Source organism: Oncorhynchus mykiss, chromosome 3, assembly GCF_013265735.2.
Source record: "Oncorhynchus mykiss isolate Arlee chromosome 3, USDA_OmykA_1.1, whole genome shotgun sequence".
Classification (NCBI taxonomy): Eukaryota; Metazoa; Chordata; class Actinopteri; order Salmoniformes; family Salmonidae; genus Oncorhynchus; species Oncorhynchus mykiss.
Genome location: NC_048567.1, coordinates 34489186 through 34507873, shown reverse-complemented (window position 1 = coordinate 34507873; position 18688 = coordinate 34489186). Strand labels below are relative to the sequence as shown.

At 44.8% G+C, this 18688-nt stretch overlaps 1 protein-coding gene across 1 annotated transcript; it reads left to right on the top strand.

Annotated features, from left to right (window-relative positions):
- The first annotated feature begins 887 nt into the window (after nt 1–887).
- Nucleotides 888–7729, top strand: LOC110519356 (lysophospholipase-like protein 1). Its single transcript, XM_021596492.2, has 5 exons — nt 888–1109; nt 1677–1776; nt 3979–4148; nt 6116–6231; nt 6529–7729. The coding sequence occupies exons 1-5, from the start codon at nt 1016–1018 to the stop codon at nt 6778–6780; spliced, it is 732 nt and encodes a 243-aa protein (XP_021452167.1). The 5' UTR covers nt 888–1015; the 3' UTR covers nt 6781–7729.
- Nucleotides 7730–18688: the final 10959 nt, after the last annotated feature.

Sequence of the window (18688 nt, the reverse complement as noted above, 5' to 3'; positions counted from 1 at the left end):
ACATTAGATGTATTGAATATTTATTTCACCTCTGTCTATGTAGTGAAGCTACTTATACCAATAAATAATCCTGAAAACAATTAAAGCACAAATTTGTGGTGCTCACTGATTTAAAAAAAATATATATTTTTTTTTAAGTTTGTTAATGATTGAGTGGATGTGTCATGTTTCACACCATATTCCACATCAACCTCCAAAGAGACCCATGCATTCCTTTGTCATACAACCATTGTGCAATGTCAAATAAGGAATAAAAGGACAACAACGTTACATGGCACAGACACCATGACCCAGACATAATATCAAGTTTCACATCAACAAGCCTGTTCTAAAGAGGGGAGCTTCCCATGTAAAACATGTTAGTGAAAGGTTCATGAATTATTTATAGTCTGTTCTATTACACAAAATGGAGGTAATAACCCCTGAGTGGGTTTATAGTTTTGGTATTTGGCACAGCAAGATAGCCACCCACTTTCAAGCTGATCCCTCTCTGCAACATTATTGAGGGTCAGGGTTGAGATACAGTTTGTGTGGTCCAAGGCAAGTGAAAATGACCCGAATCTGAGTAAAACAGGCCTATGTTTATAAAAGATAAGACCTTAGAATGTGTTTAAACGTATTTGTAGATCCAGACATTCCATTAAATCACTGCACACATGATAGAGCACACTGACATCAGTTTTTGTGGGGCTACTAAAACTAAACTCATACTTTAGTGGCTCTAAATAGCATCAGGGGGAAATTGGTCCTTGCCCATGAATTCTGACATACTCATCCTACAAAGGGGAAGTGAAAATGTATTGTAATAATTTACCAAATGTAGCCTTCATAGCTGCCTTGGAGCATGCGCATATGCATCGTAAATTCCCTAATATTTGAGTCTTCCGGATTGAGAAAAATGTCCATTCGGAAACAACCTATCGGGAGTTTAGGTTTTGGTCATCTGTAAACTGCATCTATCCAATCACAGAGGCCTGTCCGTCTGCTCTGTAGTCTCGCAAGACACAGAGAAGTCATGGCTGCCGTACCGAGCAGCAAACTTCTAGGCAGGTGTGTTGCATCTCCAACCGGGAAACACTCCGCGTCGGTCATCTTCTTACACGGCTCAGGTGGTTACGTTTTACACTGCTCCCGATGTTTTAGTGACATTTCTTCAACGGTAACTACGCTGAACTAGCCTCATAATAACTAGGAGTTTTGGTAGGTTAGCGACCAGTAGCCTAGCCTGTAGCATTGCCAGAGTACCTTCGATTTAGATACTGAAAGCTTGTGTACAGTGATGGACAGACAGGACTGGCTGTCTTTTGAAATGTATAACTAACTATACAATGTGGCTTCCACGCAACTGTAACTGCGTTATGATATGGCCTACTGTGGCAAATTAATAATGTAGCTAAACAGAAGCTACGTAGATCGATACATTCAATTGAGTGGTCAGCATTGGCAAATGTTAGTCTAAGGATACTTAATATTTGGGCTTGATCACAAGAGAAAAAAACAGAATGCTATATGTATTTATCTGATATCTCCCAGATAAAATAAATGTTAAATAAAATAAAAATGTATCAAATATTCACCAGTCAGTAGCATGTGAACGGGATGTTGGTGAAACCAAGGTTCTGCCTCGTGACTGGTGAGTCAGTTATATTGGCTAACTGTTCACTTCTGCCATGCAGGAGACACTGGACGGGGAGTGCGAGCATGGGTCAAAGAGGTTTCGGTACCAGACCTGGCTTTCCCCCACATCAGAGTGGTATATCCCACAGCTCCAGCCAGGTATTTTTATTTGTTTTATTTCACCTTTATTTAAAGAGGCAAGTCAGTTAAGAACAAATTCTTATTTTCAATGACGGCCTAGGAACAGTGGGTCAACTGCCTCATTCAGGGGCAGAACGTCAGATTTTTAACTTGTCAGCTTGGGGATTCGATCAGGCAACCTTTCGGATACTAGTCCAACGCTCTAACCACTAGGCTACCTGCCGCTAAATGCAGTACTGCAGTCAAGCTGCTGAAACCCCTCAACACACAGACAAAGCCCTTCAACTGTTGTCTTTGAAATAACTGAACTAACCCAGACAGGTGGAACATCTGGGCATCTATTCATAAAGCATCTCAGAGTTGGAGTTTTGATCTAGGATCAGTTTTGCCTTTAAGATAATAATGATTATGATTATACACTGCTCAAAAAAATAAAGGGAACACTAAAATAACACATCCTAGATCTGAATGAATGAAATATTCTTATTAAATAATTTTTTCTTTACATAGTTGAATGTGCTGACAACAAAATCACACAAATTATCAATGGAAATCAAATGTATCAACCCATGGAGGTCAAAATTAAAGTGGAAAACCACACTACAGGCTGATCCAACTTTGATGTATTGTCCTTAAAACAAGTCCAAATGAGGCTCAGTAGTGTGTGTGGCCTCCACGTGTCTGTATGACCTCCCTACAACGCCTGGGCATGCTCCTGATGAGGTGGCGGATGGTCTCCTGAGGGATCTCCTCCCAGATCTGGACTAAAGCAACTCCTGGACAGTCTGTGGTGCAATGGAGCGAGACATGATGTCCCAGATGTGCTCAATTGGATTTAGGTCTGGGGAACGGGCGGGCCAGTCCATAGCATCAATGCCTTCCTCTTGCAGGAACTGCTGACACACTCCAGCCACATGAGGTCTAGCATTGTGTTGCATTAGGAGGAACCCAGGGCCACACCAGCATATGGTCTCACAAGGGGTCTGAGGATCTCATCTCAGTACCTAATGGCAGTCAGGCTACCTCTGGCGAGCACATGGAGGGCTGTGCAGCCCCCCAAAGAAATGCCACCCCACACCATGACTGACCCACCGCCAAACCGGTCATGCTGGAGGAGGCAGAATGTTCTCCACGGCGTCTCCAGACTGTCACGTCTGTCACGTGCTCAGTGTGAACCTGCTTTCATCTCTGAAGAGCACAGGGCGCCAGTGGCGAATTTGCCAATCTTGGTGTTCTCTGGCAAATGCCAAACGTCCTGCACGGTGTTTGGCTGTAAGCACAACCCCCACCTGTGGACGTTGGGCCCTCATACCACCCTCATGGAGTCTGTTTCTGACCGTTTGAGCAGACACATGCACATTTGTGGCCTGCTGGAGGTCCTTTTGCAGGGCTCTGGCAGTGCTCCTCCTGCTGCTCCTTGCACAAAGGCGGAGGTAGCGGTCCTGCTGCTGGGTTGTTGCCCTCCTACGGCCTCCTCCACGTCTCCTGATGTACTGGCCTGTCTCCTGGTAGCGCCTCCATGCTCTGGACACTACGCTGACAGACACAGCAAACCTTCTTGCCACATCTCGCATTTATGTGCCATCCTGGATGAGCTGCACTACCTGAGCCACTTGTGTGGGTTGTAGACTCCGTCTCATGCTACCACTAGAGTGAAAGCACCGCCTGCATTCAAAAGTGACCAAAACATCAGCCAGGAAGCATAGGAACTGAGAAGTGGTCTGTGGTCCCCACCTGCAGAACCACTCCTTTATTGGGGGGTGTCTTGCTAAATGCCTATAATTTCCACCTGTTGTCTATTCCATTTGCACAACAACATGTGAAATGTATTGTCAATCAGTGTTGCTTCCTAAGTGGACAGTTTGATTTCACAGAAGTGTGATTGACTTGGAGTTACATTGTGTTGTTTAAGTGTTCCCTTTACTTTTTTGAGCAGTGTATATCCTAGGTGAGCATTCCTACTCCAATGCTTTATGAATATGGACCCTGAATAGCATTTTAAATAGGCTAAATAGCCTAATACCCTTTTCATACTACCGCACCAAGATGAATGGACCATGTGAATAGATAATTTCCAAGCCAGTGCGGTTCGGGTCAGCACGATATTGTGGAAAGGGGTAAATCTTCTTCTCCTCCTCCCATGTGACCCTCACTACCCAAACCTTTCCTCATTCCATAGCTAAACTTTGAATCTTGTTCTGTCTTCTGTTGACCCCTCAGGCCATACACACCCATGCGGGGGGCTCTGTCCAATGTGTGGTTTGACCGCTACAAGATCTCACACGACTGCCTGGAGCACTTGGAGTCTATAGACGCCATGGCCAACTCCTTGGGAGCGGTTATACAGGAGGAGATCAGGGCAGGAGTACCAAAACACAGGATGATCATAGGTACTGTCTCACACACATACACGCTAATTCTGCTGCTACTAGAGCTGTTTGTTTTATTTCCCTGTCTCTTTCTGACCGTATGTCAGATTTGGCTGTATGGTCTCTCCTTCACTCGTTACCTTCCTCATGACTTCCTAACTCCATGACTCCCTCCTGAATGTGTATTATGCACCCATCCACTTGCCCATTTGCTTGATCTTGCTCTTTCTCTCTCTACACACATCACTCTCTCTCTCTCTTGGCCTTGGTGTTCTCAACTCCCTCTGTCATGATATAAAATGAAGAATGCAAGTTATCAGGTTTCTTTACCCTTTTATTCGCTGCCAATTATGAACCGTAAAGTATTTCTGGAGGGATTATTGGGTTCAGCAAATCCTTTTTCCCAAATAGTTTGGTTATCAGGTTCGCGTGTAAATGACAATGACATAAAATTGCTCGGATCAAGCGCCATAAACACTATTTTAGAACCTAGGTAAGAGTTCCCACAGGAAATATGTGGGGGGGCCATCGAAAGTTTTATGTCTCTGTAAGAGAACAAATGATAGCATCCATGAAAGGGGAAACCGATGGGAACATTGGGAAAAGGGTTAACCTACAAGCCCTGAAATATATAAATATACGGAAATAGTTGTGAGTAGAAGGGGGAAAAAAGAGCTGAGCGTTTGTGTGAAAGGCCCAGTGTGGAACGCCAGAAAAGCCCCTGAACTCCACTCAAGAAAGTGATTCAAAAAACACATGTTCCTGGGAGAAATATTATCTTCCTAAATCATAACATTTTGTCATTAACTATAAATACTCATTGGAATCAGTCGGCATACTGGAGAAACGGGAGTGGTCTGTACCCGGAGTCCACTTGCAGGGCTGACGGACTGACAAGCGGCAGAACTTTCCATGGAAAAAACTTTTTCAAGTACAAGCCGCCGCCGCAGGCTTGTGTGTTCATGTTTTTCACTCTTTAAAAAAGCACGGATCCGTTGGGGAATCTCAGAAAAGAGAAGCTATCGCCACAGTCATGATTTCACACATATAGGCTCACACACACACACTGAAAACACACAGCAGCACTGTACCAAACAGCACAGCGGAGGGGTATACGAAAGAAGGAGACATTATAATGTGAATGTATGATTGAGGTTTGTTATCGTGGTTTGGAATGAGAGACTGAGAGTATACCAGAAAGACAGAGAGTATACCAGAAAGACAGTCTCAAAGTATGTACTCTTAGAAAAAAGGGTTCTTCAGCTGTCCCCATAGGAGAACCCTTTTTGGTTCCAGGTAGAACCCAAAAGGGCTCTACATAGTACCAAAAAGGCTTCTACAAAGGGTAATCCTATGGGGACAGACAAAGAACCGTTTTAGGTTCTAGATAACACCTTTTTTTGGTTCAAGGAGTATAGCCGGTGAAGTAAAGAAAGAAACAGAGAATCTCATGGACAAATGTTTTATTCGTTGGGCAAAGCGTGTGAACTCCCCCCATATCTCCATTCTTCCCTTCCCCCTCTGACAGGATGATGGGTACTTTCACACTTTCCCAGATGTACACCGTGTGCCCAGATGTACCCAGATGTGTGAGATTAAGGATGGGCTCGTGAACGGATGCCGACTCCTGAGGAGCGAAAAAGCTGATGATGTGGAACTATGGAGTCTGTTTCATTTTTAATGTTTTTTTATTTTCTTTCTCAGTCAAAGGCAGAGTATTTTCCACTTCGGACCGCTTAAACTGCCAGGATGGCTTAAACTACTGTTACTCATACATAATAATAAATGAATATATTTATTATTATGTTCCTATCTTATATTATTGCCAGTATGCACAGTTGGATTTGGTTTTGGTTTTATTTTTTATTCCCTGGGAAAAGCACTTTGGATACAATATTCGATACACATTTTCAGTGAATACCTGTACAAAGACACCTAATGGAACCCAGTACAATGATGTTCTGTTTTGTCTTGTTCCTCGTCCAAAGGGGGTTTTTCTATGGGCGGAGCTATGGCCCTCCACCTGGCGTGCCGTTATCACCCTGAAGTAGCAGGAGTCTTTGCTCTGTCCAGCTTTCTCAACAAAGACTCTGTAGTATATCAGGTAAGGCAGGCTGTCACTGGTATGTCTACTAAACTGTCCAGACAATATTCTAAATCTTAATTAGAGCGCCAGAAAACTACAACTACCTACTCAACTGTCCTTTGAATGACAGATAGTGGTAGAGAAATATTGGTGTATTGATATACAGTTTCCCAATTCAAAGATGCTCCATGTCATTCCCAAGATCTTGCATTTATCAGGAGTTGGCTGCACTTGGTTCTGACAGAGATATTGGGCCTATAGAGTGTGCTAGTAAGCAGTCTAGAAGTGTCTGACTGACTCTTCTCCCCCTGCTAGGCTGTGGAGGAGCGGGCAAGGGCGGGGAGCCCCCTCCCTGAGCTATTCCAGGGCCATGGGACAGGAGACGAGTTGGTGTTCCATAAGTGGGGAGAAGAAACTACGGCCCTGCTGAAGAAGGCTGGGATGACAACCACCTTCCACTCGTTCCCAGGCCTCCAGCACCAGCTCTCCCGGCCAGAGATTGAGCTACTGCGCTCCTGGATCCTCACCAAGCTGCGCCCGGACAGTCTAGACGCCAGTGGGCAGTGACCAGTCAGCCCCACACCACTAAACAGACACATTAACAACACGCTATTAACATGTTAATAACACGTTCACACTATTAAGCTGCTTTAAAATGAGCCAAACCAAACGGTACTGCGCTGGCCTGGTAAAGCATTGCCCATAGTTTCTGGAACAAAGCTGGAAAAGCGAGCCAGCACGGTCAGGTCGGTACTATAGTGTGAAAAGGATATTAACATGCTGAGTGGGCTGTGGAACACCTCCTCACAACCTCTGTTGGACACAATACCGCTTTTTAAAATATGTGTCAATAAATGTTTTGTTTTTTTGCTTGGACACTGTCAGTTGTGCTTGCTTAGTGTCCTCAACAGCTGTGTGGTTCCCTTCAAAAGAGAACATGTGATAGTTGAGTGTGCTTATAACCACTCCCTCTGCACTTGTACAGTCTCCACTCTTAACGCTTCAGCCTCGTCTGTCTAACTCTGATAGGATATGGGAGCATGCTCTGCCTCCACCCCTATCGTTTAACTAACACTAGAGTCAATTTAGTACCGTTGCTGTAGAGAGAACAGGAATTGTTTAGTCAATCTTGCTCGCTGTTTTTTTTTTTATACACCATTATCGTTTTGCGCTGGGGAATGTGTTGAACATGTGTGGGGATGGAGGGAGCGGAGGTCTGTTCTGTTTGCTCAGTAGTTCTGCTCCGTAGCACACATCGCCTCATTGATAGTTATTGGGAAGAAGCAGTTAGCTATTCTTCCCTTCTTCCTACCTGCAGCCTTTCTCTCGGCGTTGTGCTTAAGGTAGTCCGGATGCTGGGCTGCCTTCACTAGTGTAGGGCTGCAGGCCAGGGTCAGAACACAGGAAGATCATGAGTGAGCAGTAGTAACACTTAGGTGCCAAACATAATGAGTTATGGAAATGATTCACGTTTCTTGTGTAGTCCTGGCTATAAATTAAACATCTGTCAACATCAGCAGTCACCCTTTGGAAAATACTTTGAATTATGATTTTTGAAATTGTATCCACAAACCTTTAAAATTAACATTATTTTAATGAGTTTATTATATATTTGTGGTTTACATGATATAGGCTATAACAAATCAGCAACTTAGACATGAATAAGGTGGGGGCCTCCTGGGTGGCGCAGTGATCCAAGGCACTGCATCGCAGTGCTAGCTGTGCCACCAGAGACTCTGGGTTCTAGCCCAGGCTCTGTCGCAGCTGGCCGTGACCGGGAGGTCCATGGGGCGACGCACAATTGGCCCAGTGTCGTCCGGGTTAGTTAGGGCTTGGCCAGAAGGGATATCCTTGTCTCATCGTGCACTAGCGACTCCTGTGGTGGGCCGAAGCAGGTCGCCAGGTGTACGGTGTTTCCTCCGACACATTGGTGCGGCTGGCTTCCGGGTTGGATGTGCGTGTGTCGAGAAGCCTCTCCCGAGTCCGTACAGGAGTTGCAGCGATGACACAAGACTGCAACTACTATCAAATAAAATACATGAATAAGGTATGAAAAATGATAGCTGCTCAGTTGAACCAGCTAGAGAATGTAACATGGTCCCCCTACACACAAGAACACCAAACCAAAATGTATCTCACTGCAAAGGAAAATGCATGTTTATTACGTCACAGCCGTGCATGCTTTCATTCCAACATATAAACTGTATGTCCAAAATGCTTTGGCATCTAGCTGTTTTTACAGTAGCAGTAAGGCTATTCAAATTCAGTTAGAAGTTGGCCTCAACACCATCCTCCATTTAGGAAGCGTTCACCTCCAGCACCTGTTTCATCAACGTGTGTTGAACTCAACACTGATTAAAGTCTCTGTGCTCCCACTATACTCCACTTTCTAATCACCCAACAAATCATGTGCAAAGTTTATTTGTCAATCATGCTCTCTCCCCCTTTTCTATCTGGGTTTTTCTTTCTCTGTCTCCTTCAACTGGAGAGGATGGAAACGTGAGTATCAGGTGAACTCGGATTAGGCAACAATGTTGAGATCATTCTTAGTGGTTTGGTGGGGCTGGGATGGGGGGCTGAGAAAGGGAGAAGAGAATGGGGAGGTGGAAGATGGGGGTGCGCTCAGGGCCTCAGCCCATGTCGAGGGGAAGGGAGAGAAAGAAGAGAGGAGGGTGGGAGGTGCGGCCAAAGCAAACAGACTGAGCTCTGAATTTTTCTCTGGCCCTGATCGCTGATTACTTCCAGCTATGTGTGAAAGAATGCTACTGTTGAGCGGCCAGCAGTTCTCCTCCCCTACACCGACTGGCACACTCCCCTTCTCTTGTATGCCTCCTAAGCCATCGCTCCTTACTCGCTCCCTCCCTCCATGCCCCCACACGTTCTCTCTTTTTCTACCTCTTCCCCTGGCCAGTGAGAGGCCTGGGCTGTAGCCTATTGCCATCCATGCGTTTTGTGATTTAATGGCGGGAAAAGATGTAGGTAATGAAGGAGCCAATGAACGGTCTACTCCTCTCCGTGAAATTTTGGTGAAGAAACAAGTGTTTGTCGACACCTAAAAACGCTGCATTTAGAAACGAGGAGGATACAGCCTTCACCTTGACAAACCTTTTCCACTGTAGACTTTAAGTCCTCTCATCACTCCTTATCCAATACCTTACTTTTCACCACTAATTGGCGTATGATATGCCACTACAACTCCCGTCACTGTTTCTGAGGCTTCTACAATACTAGCAGATCGCAATTACATAGCCACCCTAACTGGCCCCTTAACCCTTAGCCTACCTCACTGGCATTTCTAACTTCACCCTTCTGTTCTCCACCTTCCCTTCTCTTTGCTTTCTTGTTCTCTCTTTTCCTGAGGTATTCCCCCTTCCTCTCCTCCCCTCCCTCCTCCTATAAAGTGCGTCCCCTGTCGGCTCAGATGATAATCTGCTTCACGGTGCATGTGTCAGGGGGAAGGAATGCTAATCTGGAAGAGTTGCGGACTGCGAAATCGGTTTTTTTTTGGCTGCCAGTTTCCACTGTGCACTACTTTCCATGTGGACCTGCTCCAGAGTGGCCAGGCTACAGCAGAAGGAATTCCCGGCTGAGGGAGCCGAGATGTTGAAAGATTCCAGATCACTCATCTGGTCACCCCCCCCCCCCCCCCCCCCCCCCAATTAGAGGTCACCACTCAATTGGTCTATTGCAACGCTTGACCATCCGTCGATGATTTGTAATTAGATACTATGGATTCCAATCCAGTATTCAATTATTTGTGGTCTAGGGATTAGATTATTGTTGTAGTGTCTAATATATTCTTCTAACATTTGTTTTGTAAAGTGTGCCAGCCAAATTAATTAGGAAATGTGTGAGCAAGTGTGCCAAAATCTGATTGTATTCTCATTTTATTCCAATAGCCCATTTATTGTAGATTAGGATTTATAAATAGTCTGAATTGAAGAATAGGGTCTAACTTGATTTAATGTTACTTTATAGAAAAACTGTTCCGACCAGCAAAAATAAGTTCTGAACCGGTTTGAACCCCAGAAAAATGCTGGTTCCTTTCTGTTCCTTTTTTTAACCTGTGAAATAAACCGTTTTTTAAAAACATTTAGCTCATTCAATTACTTAACCAATCAGTGTGGGTAGAGCAGGCAAGCTAGTTGTTTACATGCATGATGGACTGACATGTGTAGCCTATGGCGCAAGATGCGACTGACATTTTGCAGAGGGTTGAGGAGGCTTGAAGCGCTGGGCTGACATGCACTATCTGAATTAGGTCCACAGAATTATACTGTACCTAGGAGGGGGTAGCTTCTATGGAGGAACTTTGAATGTCCCTTGATCTAGCTAGCTAACAAGCTTGTGTGTGCAGAGCGGCACCAGAATAGAAAACACGTCTTGCCTTTTTGTAGTTAATAAATCCAACTTGAAACGTGATAACTAGGCCTATAGTATCCTTAACTACCATTGAAAAAGTTAATCCATTCTTCTCTAGCTAATAAAGAATCTCTCTCCCTATCTTCTGAATCATGTTTGTAACGTCAGTACAGTAGCCTATGCTTCGGAGGGGAAAGGGGCAGGTAGTCTAAAAGCACACACACTTGGAAAGATTTTCAGCTTGCTGGCAGACACTGGAATACGTTTCTGAGTGACAGAGTGAGGGCTTTGCATTTGGGCTTTGTTGCATTTTTTTGTGTGGCTAGAAGAAAATGCCTGGAACGTAAAATAATAACCGGTTCCCATGCTTTTAAAATAACTGTTCTGTTCTGGAACAGTATGAATCACTTTCGTTCCCGGTTCCATTTCTGTTCCTTGTTATTTAAATTGTTTTGGTTCCAACCCCTGCTTTATGGGCACTCTTTATCTCAGAGCAAGTCCCATTGAGGTTTTTAAGTTTCAAACCAGAGTTGTTTTTTTATTAGCCTTTATCATGTCTTTAACTACACACACGCTGGCTACCTGATGTCCTGCCCTGACCTCTCCCTTTTGACCTTTCCTCTTTCTGTGCGTTGAATACATCCTCTGTGCCACGAGACCACGGTCAGAACACGGCCATGGGGAAGGGAGGCAGGTCCTATGTAAAAAAATGTTTGCAGCTTTAGCTCTCCTCTCTTTGATCTGAGGACCCAATAGACAGAGCAGAGCTGTAGTCCCCCCAGAAGAACTGTACCTGGCTTTTACAAGAGGCTGGAGCTGGGCTCTGGACAGAGATGTCACGGGCTGTAGCCAGGGCCAATTTGTGATGGTGATCTCCCCACTCTGAAGAAAGTTAGAGGTAAGTGCAGGTGATTTACACTGAGTATACCAATTAGGAACACCTTTCTAATATTCAGTTGGGGTCATGGACTCTACAAGGTGTCAAAAGCGTACCCCAGGGATGCTGGCCCATATTGACACCAGCTCTCCTTTGGGTGGTGGAACATTCTTGATGAACAGGGGAAACTATTGAGTGTGAAAAGCTCTGTAGCTTTGAAGGTCTTTTTTTATTTTTTATATAATATGTTTATTTTCCAAAAAGAGAACGAGATACAAACATTGACTTTCACCGTAGTGTTGAATGGGATGGCAAATTTAGAGGACAAAACAAAACTTATTAGGTGGTACATATGATAAGAAGACAGCGTATAGTCATTCCAAGCAGTGTAGTTAAACCAGAAGTAAATATTGAGTGGAGTACAGCACAGAGTAGCAGCAGGTCAACAACCCAGGGGGGATAGACCATTTATCCCGTATCGGCTGCCATATTTTGTAAAACATTGGACTTCTATTGGAGGTATTGTATCGAATCTTTTTCCATTAGCATTACATATCCTAAATCCGATCATCCTATTTTTTCAACTTAATTGAGGAAAATAAGAACAATCCAAAATGTTTTTTTTATACTGATGCAAAGCTAACCAAAAAGCAGCATTCCCCAGGAGAGGATAGCTTTCACTTAAGCAGTGAAAAATTCATGAACTTCTTTGACGAAAAGATCATGATCATTAGAAAGCAAATTACGGACTCCTCTTTAAATCTGCATATTCCTCCAAAGATCAGTTGTCCTGAGTCTGCACAACTCTGCCAGGACCTAGGATCAAGGGAGACACTGAAGTTTTTTAATACTATATGTTGTCACACATTGATGAAAATAATCATGGCCTCTAAACCTTGCATACTGGACCCTATTCTAACTAAACTACTGAAAGAGCTGCTTCCTGTGCTTGGCCCTCCTATGATGAACATAATATTTGGCTCTCTATCCAACAGATGTGTACCAAACTCACTAAAAGTGGCAGTAATAAAGCCTCTCTTGAAAAAGCCAAACCTTGACTCAGAAATTATAAAAACCTATCGGCCTATATCGAATCTCCCATTCCTCTCAAAAATGTTAGAAAAGGCTGTTGCGCAGCAATTCACTGCCTTCCTGAAGACAAACAATATATACGATACGCTTCAGTATGATTTTAGACCCCATCATAGAACTGAGATTGCACTTGTGAAGGTGGTAAATTACCTTTTAAAGGTGTCAGACCGAGGCTCTGCATCTGTCCTCGTGCTCCTAGACCTTAGTGCTGCTTTTGATACCATCAATAACCACATTCCTTTGGAAACCCAAATTGGTCTACACGGACAAGTTCTGGCCTGGTTTAGATCTTATCTGTTGGAAAGATATCAGTTTGTCTTCTGACAAATCAACTGTAAATGTCGGTGTTCCTCAGGGCTCCGTTTTAAGACCACTATTGTTTTCACTATATATTTTACCTCTTGGGGGATGTCATTTGGAAACATAATCTTAACTTTCTCTGCTATGCGGACAACACACAGCTGTACATTTCAATGAAACATGGTGAAGCCCCAAAATTGCCCTCCCTGGAAGCCTGTGTTTCAGACATGGAAGTGGATGGCGGCAAATGTTCTACTTTTAAACTCAGACAAAACAGAGATGCTAGTTCTAGGTCCCAAGAAACAGAGGTCTTCTGTTGAATCTGACAATTAATCTTGATGGTTGTACAGTCGTCTCAAATTAAACTGTGAAGGACCTCTGCGTTACTCTGGACACATCTGGACACTCTGGATACTCTGGACATCAAAACTGTTTCAAGGGACAGCTTTCTTCCATCTACGTAACATTGCAAAAATATTAAACTTTCTGTCCAAAAATGATGCAGAAAAATGTATCCATGCTTTTGTCACTTCTAGGTTAGACTACAGCAATGCTCTACTTTTCAGCTACCCGGATAAAGCACTAAATAAACTTAAGTTAGTGCTGAATACTGCTGCTAGAATCTTGAGTAGAAACAAAAAATATGATCATATTACTCCAGTGCTAGCCTCTCTACACTAGCTTCCTGTTAAGGCAAGGGCTGATTTCAAGGTTTTACTGCTAACCTACAAAGCATTACATGGGCTTGCTCCTACCTATCTTTCTGATTTGGTCCTGCCGTACATACCTACACGTACGCTACGGTCACAAGACGCAGGCCTCCTTACTGTCCCTAGAATTTCTAACAGCTGGAGTCAGGGCGTTCTCCTATAAACCTCCATTTTTATGGAACGGTCTGCCTATCCATGTGAGAGAAGCAGACTCGGTCTCGACCTTTAAGTCTTTATTGAAGACTCATCTCTTCAGTAGGTCCTATGATTGAGTCTGGCCCAGGAGTGTGAAGGTGAACGGAAAGGCACTGGAGCAACGAACCTTACTTGCTGTCTCTGCCTGGCTGGTTCCCCTCTCTCCACTGGGATTCTCTGCCTCAAACCCTATTACAGGGGGTTAGTCACTGACTTACTTGTGCTCTTCCATGACGTCCCTAGGAGGGGTGAGTCACTTCAGTGGGTTTAGTCACTGACATTGATCTTCCTGTTCGGGTTGGCTCCCCCCCTTGGGTTGTGTCGTGGGGGAGATCTTCGTGGGCCATACTCTGCCTTGTCTCAGGATGGTAAATTGGTTGTTGAAGACATCCCTCTTGTGGTGTGGTGGGCTGTGCTTTGGCAAAGTGGGTGGGATTATATCCTGCCTGTTTGGCCCTGTCCGGGGGTATCGTCAGATGGGGCCACAGTGTCTCCCGACCCCTCCTGTCTCAGTCTTCAGTATTTATGCTGCAATAGTTTGTGTCAGGGCTAGTGTCAGTCTGTTATATCTGGAGTATTTATCCTGTCTTATCCGGTGTCCTGTGTGAATTTAAGCATGCTCTCTCTAATTCTCTCTATCTTATTCTCTCTCTTTATTTATTTATTTATCTATCTCTCAGAGGACCTGAGCCCTAGGACCATGCCTCAGGACTACCTGGCCTGATGACTCCTTGCTGTCCCCAGTCCACCTGGTCGTGCTGCTGCTCCAGTTTCAACTATTCTGCCCATGGCTATGGAACCTGACCTGTTCACCGGACCTGCTACCTGTCCCAGACCTGCTGTTTCAACTCTCTAGAGACAGCAGAAGGAGTAGAAATACTCTGAATGATTGGCTATGAAAAGCCAACTGACATTTACCCCTGAGGTGCTGACCTGTTGCACCCTCTACAACCACTGTGATTATTATTTTTTGACCCTGATGGTCATCTATGAACATTTGAACATCTTGGCCATGTTCTGTTATAATCTCCACCCGACACAGCCAGAAGAGGACTGGCCACCCCTCGTAGCCTGGTTCCTCTCTAGGTTTCTTCCTAGGTTCTGGCCTTTCTAGGGAGTTTTTCCTAGCCACCGTGCTTCTACACCTGCGTTGCTTGCTGTTTGGGGTTTTAAACTGGGTTTCTGTACAGCACTTTGTGACATCAGCTGATGTAAGAAGGGCTTTATAAATACATTTGATTGATTGATTTCAAAGGTAGGTACAGTCTACAATTTCCAAAATTGCAATATGAGCCTTTTAGCTAATGGAGTACAAAGAAAAACAGCCTTCCCTTCCTGGTTATTCCCATCAACTGTACCAAACAACGATCAATTGGCCTGGGGCTATAACACTAAGGCTTTAGATATGTTATAAAAAATGAGAGCCCAGTAAGCATGTAACTTAAGACATGTCCAAAATAAGTGTGTCAAAGTTTCCTCATCCTGCTTGCACCTCTCACACAGTAGTGAGGTGTCTGGGAATATTGTATGCTGTTTTAACCTTTGAGTAATGTAACCTGTGTATCACCTTAAACTGAACAAGGTTGTGTCTGGCATTCACTGAACTGTGGTTTATATTCATGAGAGTTTCTTCCCAGTCTTTATCTGAGATTTCTGAACCAAGTTCCTGCTCCCAAGTCCTTTAAATAGTGTCTGTAGATACCTCTATGTGGGAAGGTAGCACATCATAAAGTCTAGAGACCGACCCTGTTGAATGGGGTTTGACAAGGATAAGGCTATCTAAAAAATGTTTTAAAAAATCCAAGATGGCGTAGCAGTCAGACGACTTTGTCCTGTCCCTTGTGTAAATATATTTTTACTTATTTTTCTCCGCATATCTTTTAAAAATATTTTCCTAAGCCTCAACTTCTAAATACTCTCCTGCAACCCGCCTCACCCAATGTGGCGTGGATCTGCTTTTTTCTAAAGTATATCTATTTACTTCGGATCTGGAATCCCTCAACTGAAGCCAGCTAACTACCTACCAGCTATCAGTTAGCAAACCATTGCTAGCGGTCATCAGCTAACCTTTAGCTCGGAAAGCTCTCGCCAGTTAGAACAACGTGACTTAAACCAGAGCATAACGGACCTATTTCTCTCCATATCCCCGGATTCCTACCGCAAACTCTGAATATTTTCATCTGGATCTTCGCAACTAGCTAACCGCAAACCTGGGTGACCACTCCTGGCTAGCATTTCCATCCCGGAGCAAGAACCAATTAGCCTGAAGCAAGCCCGGCCAGGGCTCAGGTGCTACCACCGAAGCCCACTCCTGGGCTACAATATCCGGAACCCTTCTACTGCCGGTACGGGGTACAGAACCCCGCCGATCCTCTACGACTGGAATACCGACATAATCTGCCCGAGGACTCCAACAGGCCCCTCAGGCGCGACGCCCGCTGAAGGCCCATTCTGCTAACCTGCTAGGTCTGCTAGCTACATAGAGCTACCTGGAACCCTACTAACTCCACGACTGGTCTATCGACGTCACCGCACAAAGAGGCAAAAACAGACTTGCCCCCATCGCGACGTCCCCCAAAGGCTAACTTGCTAGCCCCAGTCTGCTAACTGCTAGCTTGCCTGCCCCGGTCTGCTAACTGCTAGCTTGCCTGCCCCGGTTTGCTAACTGCTGGCTTGCCTGCCCTGGTCTGCTAACTGCTAGCCCCTGCTAACTGCTTGCTTGCTAACCCGGTCTGCTAACTGCTAGATTGCCAGCCCCGGCCTACTAACTGTTAGCTTGTTAGCATCGGCCTGCTAACTGTCTGAATCGCCAAGTCCCGAGTCAGCCCAACCACTCACTGGACCCATATGTTCACTTGGCTACGCATGCCTCTCTCTAATATCAATATGCCTCGTCCATTACTGTCCTGGTTAGTTATTACTGTCTTATTTCACTGTAGAGTCTCCAGGCCTGCTCAATATGCCTTAACCTACCATGTTGTTCCACCTCCTACATATGTGATGACATCACCTTGTTTAGATGTCTCTAGAGACTATATCTCTCATCATTACTCAATGCCTAGGTTTACCTTCAATGTACTCACATCCTATCTTACCTTTGTCTGTACACTATGCCTTGAATCTATGCTATCGAGCCCAGAAACCTGCTCCTTTTACTCTCTGTTCCGAACATGCTAGACGTCCTGCAGTGGCTAGCCCTACTCACACTCTCCAGGTGCTCTCATTTTTTTGACTTCTTTAAAGGTAAAAGCATTGATTTCATGCATGTTAACATTAGAAGCCTACTCCCTAAGTTTGTTTTACTCACTGCTTTAGCACACTCTGCCAACCCGGATGTCTTAGCCGTGTCTGAATCCTGCCTTAGGAAAACCACCAAAATCCCTGAAATCTCCATCGCTAACTATAACATTTTCCGCCAAGATAGAACTGCCAAAGGGGGCGGTGTTGCAATCTACTGCAAAGATAGCCTGCAGAGTTCTGTAGTACTTTCCAAGTCTGTACCCAAACAATTTGAGCTTCTACTTCTAAAAATGTACCTTTCCAGAATCAAGTCTCTCACTGTTGCCGCTTGCAATAGACCTCTCTCTGCCCCCAGCTGTGACCTCGATACCATCTGTGATGTAGATGTCATCCTAACTAACTCGCCCTCCAAATACACCTCTGCTGTTTTCAATCAAGATCTCATCGATCACTGCCTCATTGCCTGCATCCGTAAAGGGTCTGCGACCAAACGGCCACCCCTCATCACTGTTAAACGCTCCCTAAAACACTTCTGCGAGCAGGCCTTTCTAATCGACCTGACCGGGGTATCCTGGAATGACATTGACCTCATCCCGTCAGTAGATAATGCCTGGTTATTCTTTAAAAGTGCCTTCCTCACCATCTTAAATAAGCATGCCCCATTCAAATAAAATGTAGAACTAGGAATAGATATAGTCCTTGGTTCACTCCAGACCTGTCTGCCCTTGACCAGCACAAAAACATCCTGTGGCGTTCTGCATTAGCATCAAATAGCCCCCGTGATATGTAACTTTTCAGGGAAGTTAGGAACAAATATACACAGGCAGAAATATACACAGGCAGTTAGGAAAGCTAAGGCTTGCATCCTGTGGTACTAACTAAAAAACGTTCTGGGACACTGTAAAGTCCATGGAGAATAAGGGCACCCCTGTTGACAGCCTTTGAACAGGCGGAATGACTGCGACATCTCCTGATTGGTTAACACGGATGCCACTGGGAGTGCATAAATAATTCTTATCCAATTAATAGATTCCTTTACAAACCCGAAATGCTTCAGAACCTACGACATATACTTCCACTCAATCTGCCTTCTCTACATCAAGAGCAAATAGCACTACTTCAACTTTATGATCATGATACTGTGGTATCCCGGGAGGTCTACCCCGAGGGTTGGTGTTAGAGTATTTGGCCACTTAGCCGGCAGACACAGCAGTTCTGTATCCTCAGCCAGTCCTCGACTGTCACCTTAAATCAAGCTGGGAAGAAGAATCAAAATTGGGTGTTTTGCCGCCCTGCATTTCTTGCGCAACTCATCATACTCTTTCCGTTGGTTCCTCACCTCCAAAGTAAGATCTGGGTAGAAAGACACCCTGCCTCGTTGTAGTTAAGGGGGAACTTTTGACTAGCCAGCTTGAGGATGAGATCCCTGGTCTGGGGATAGTGCAGCCGTGCGATGAATGACCTTGGTGGCGCACCTGTGATCTGTGTGCATCATCGATCAGGATGGGCCGTTTTGAAGTGTTCACTCCCCAGAAAGATCGGTATCAGCTCCGATACAGATTCTGTGGGTTTCCCTTTCTCAGTGTCCTCCTGGATCCCAAATATTCGGATGTTCGGGCGTCTTGAATGCGATTCGACCATTTCCAGTCGGGCTTTCAGTGTTTTGTTGTAATTTTTGTCCTGTAGCCTGGCCTCGTGA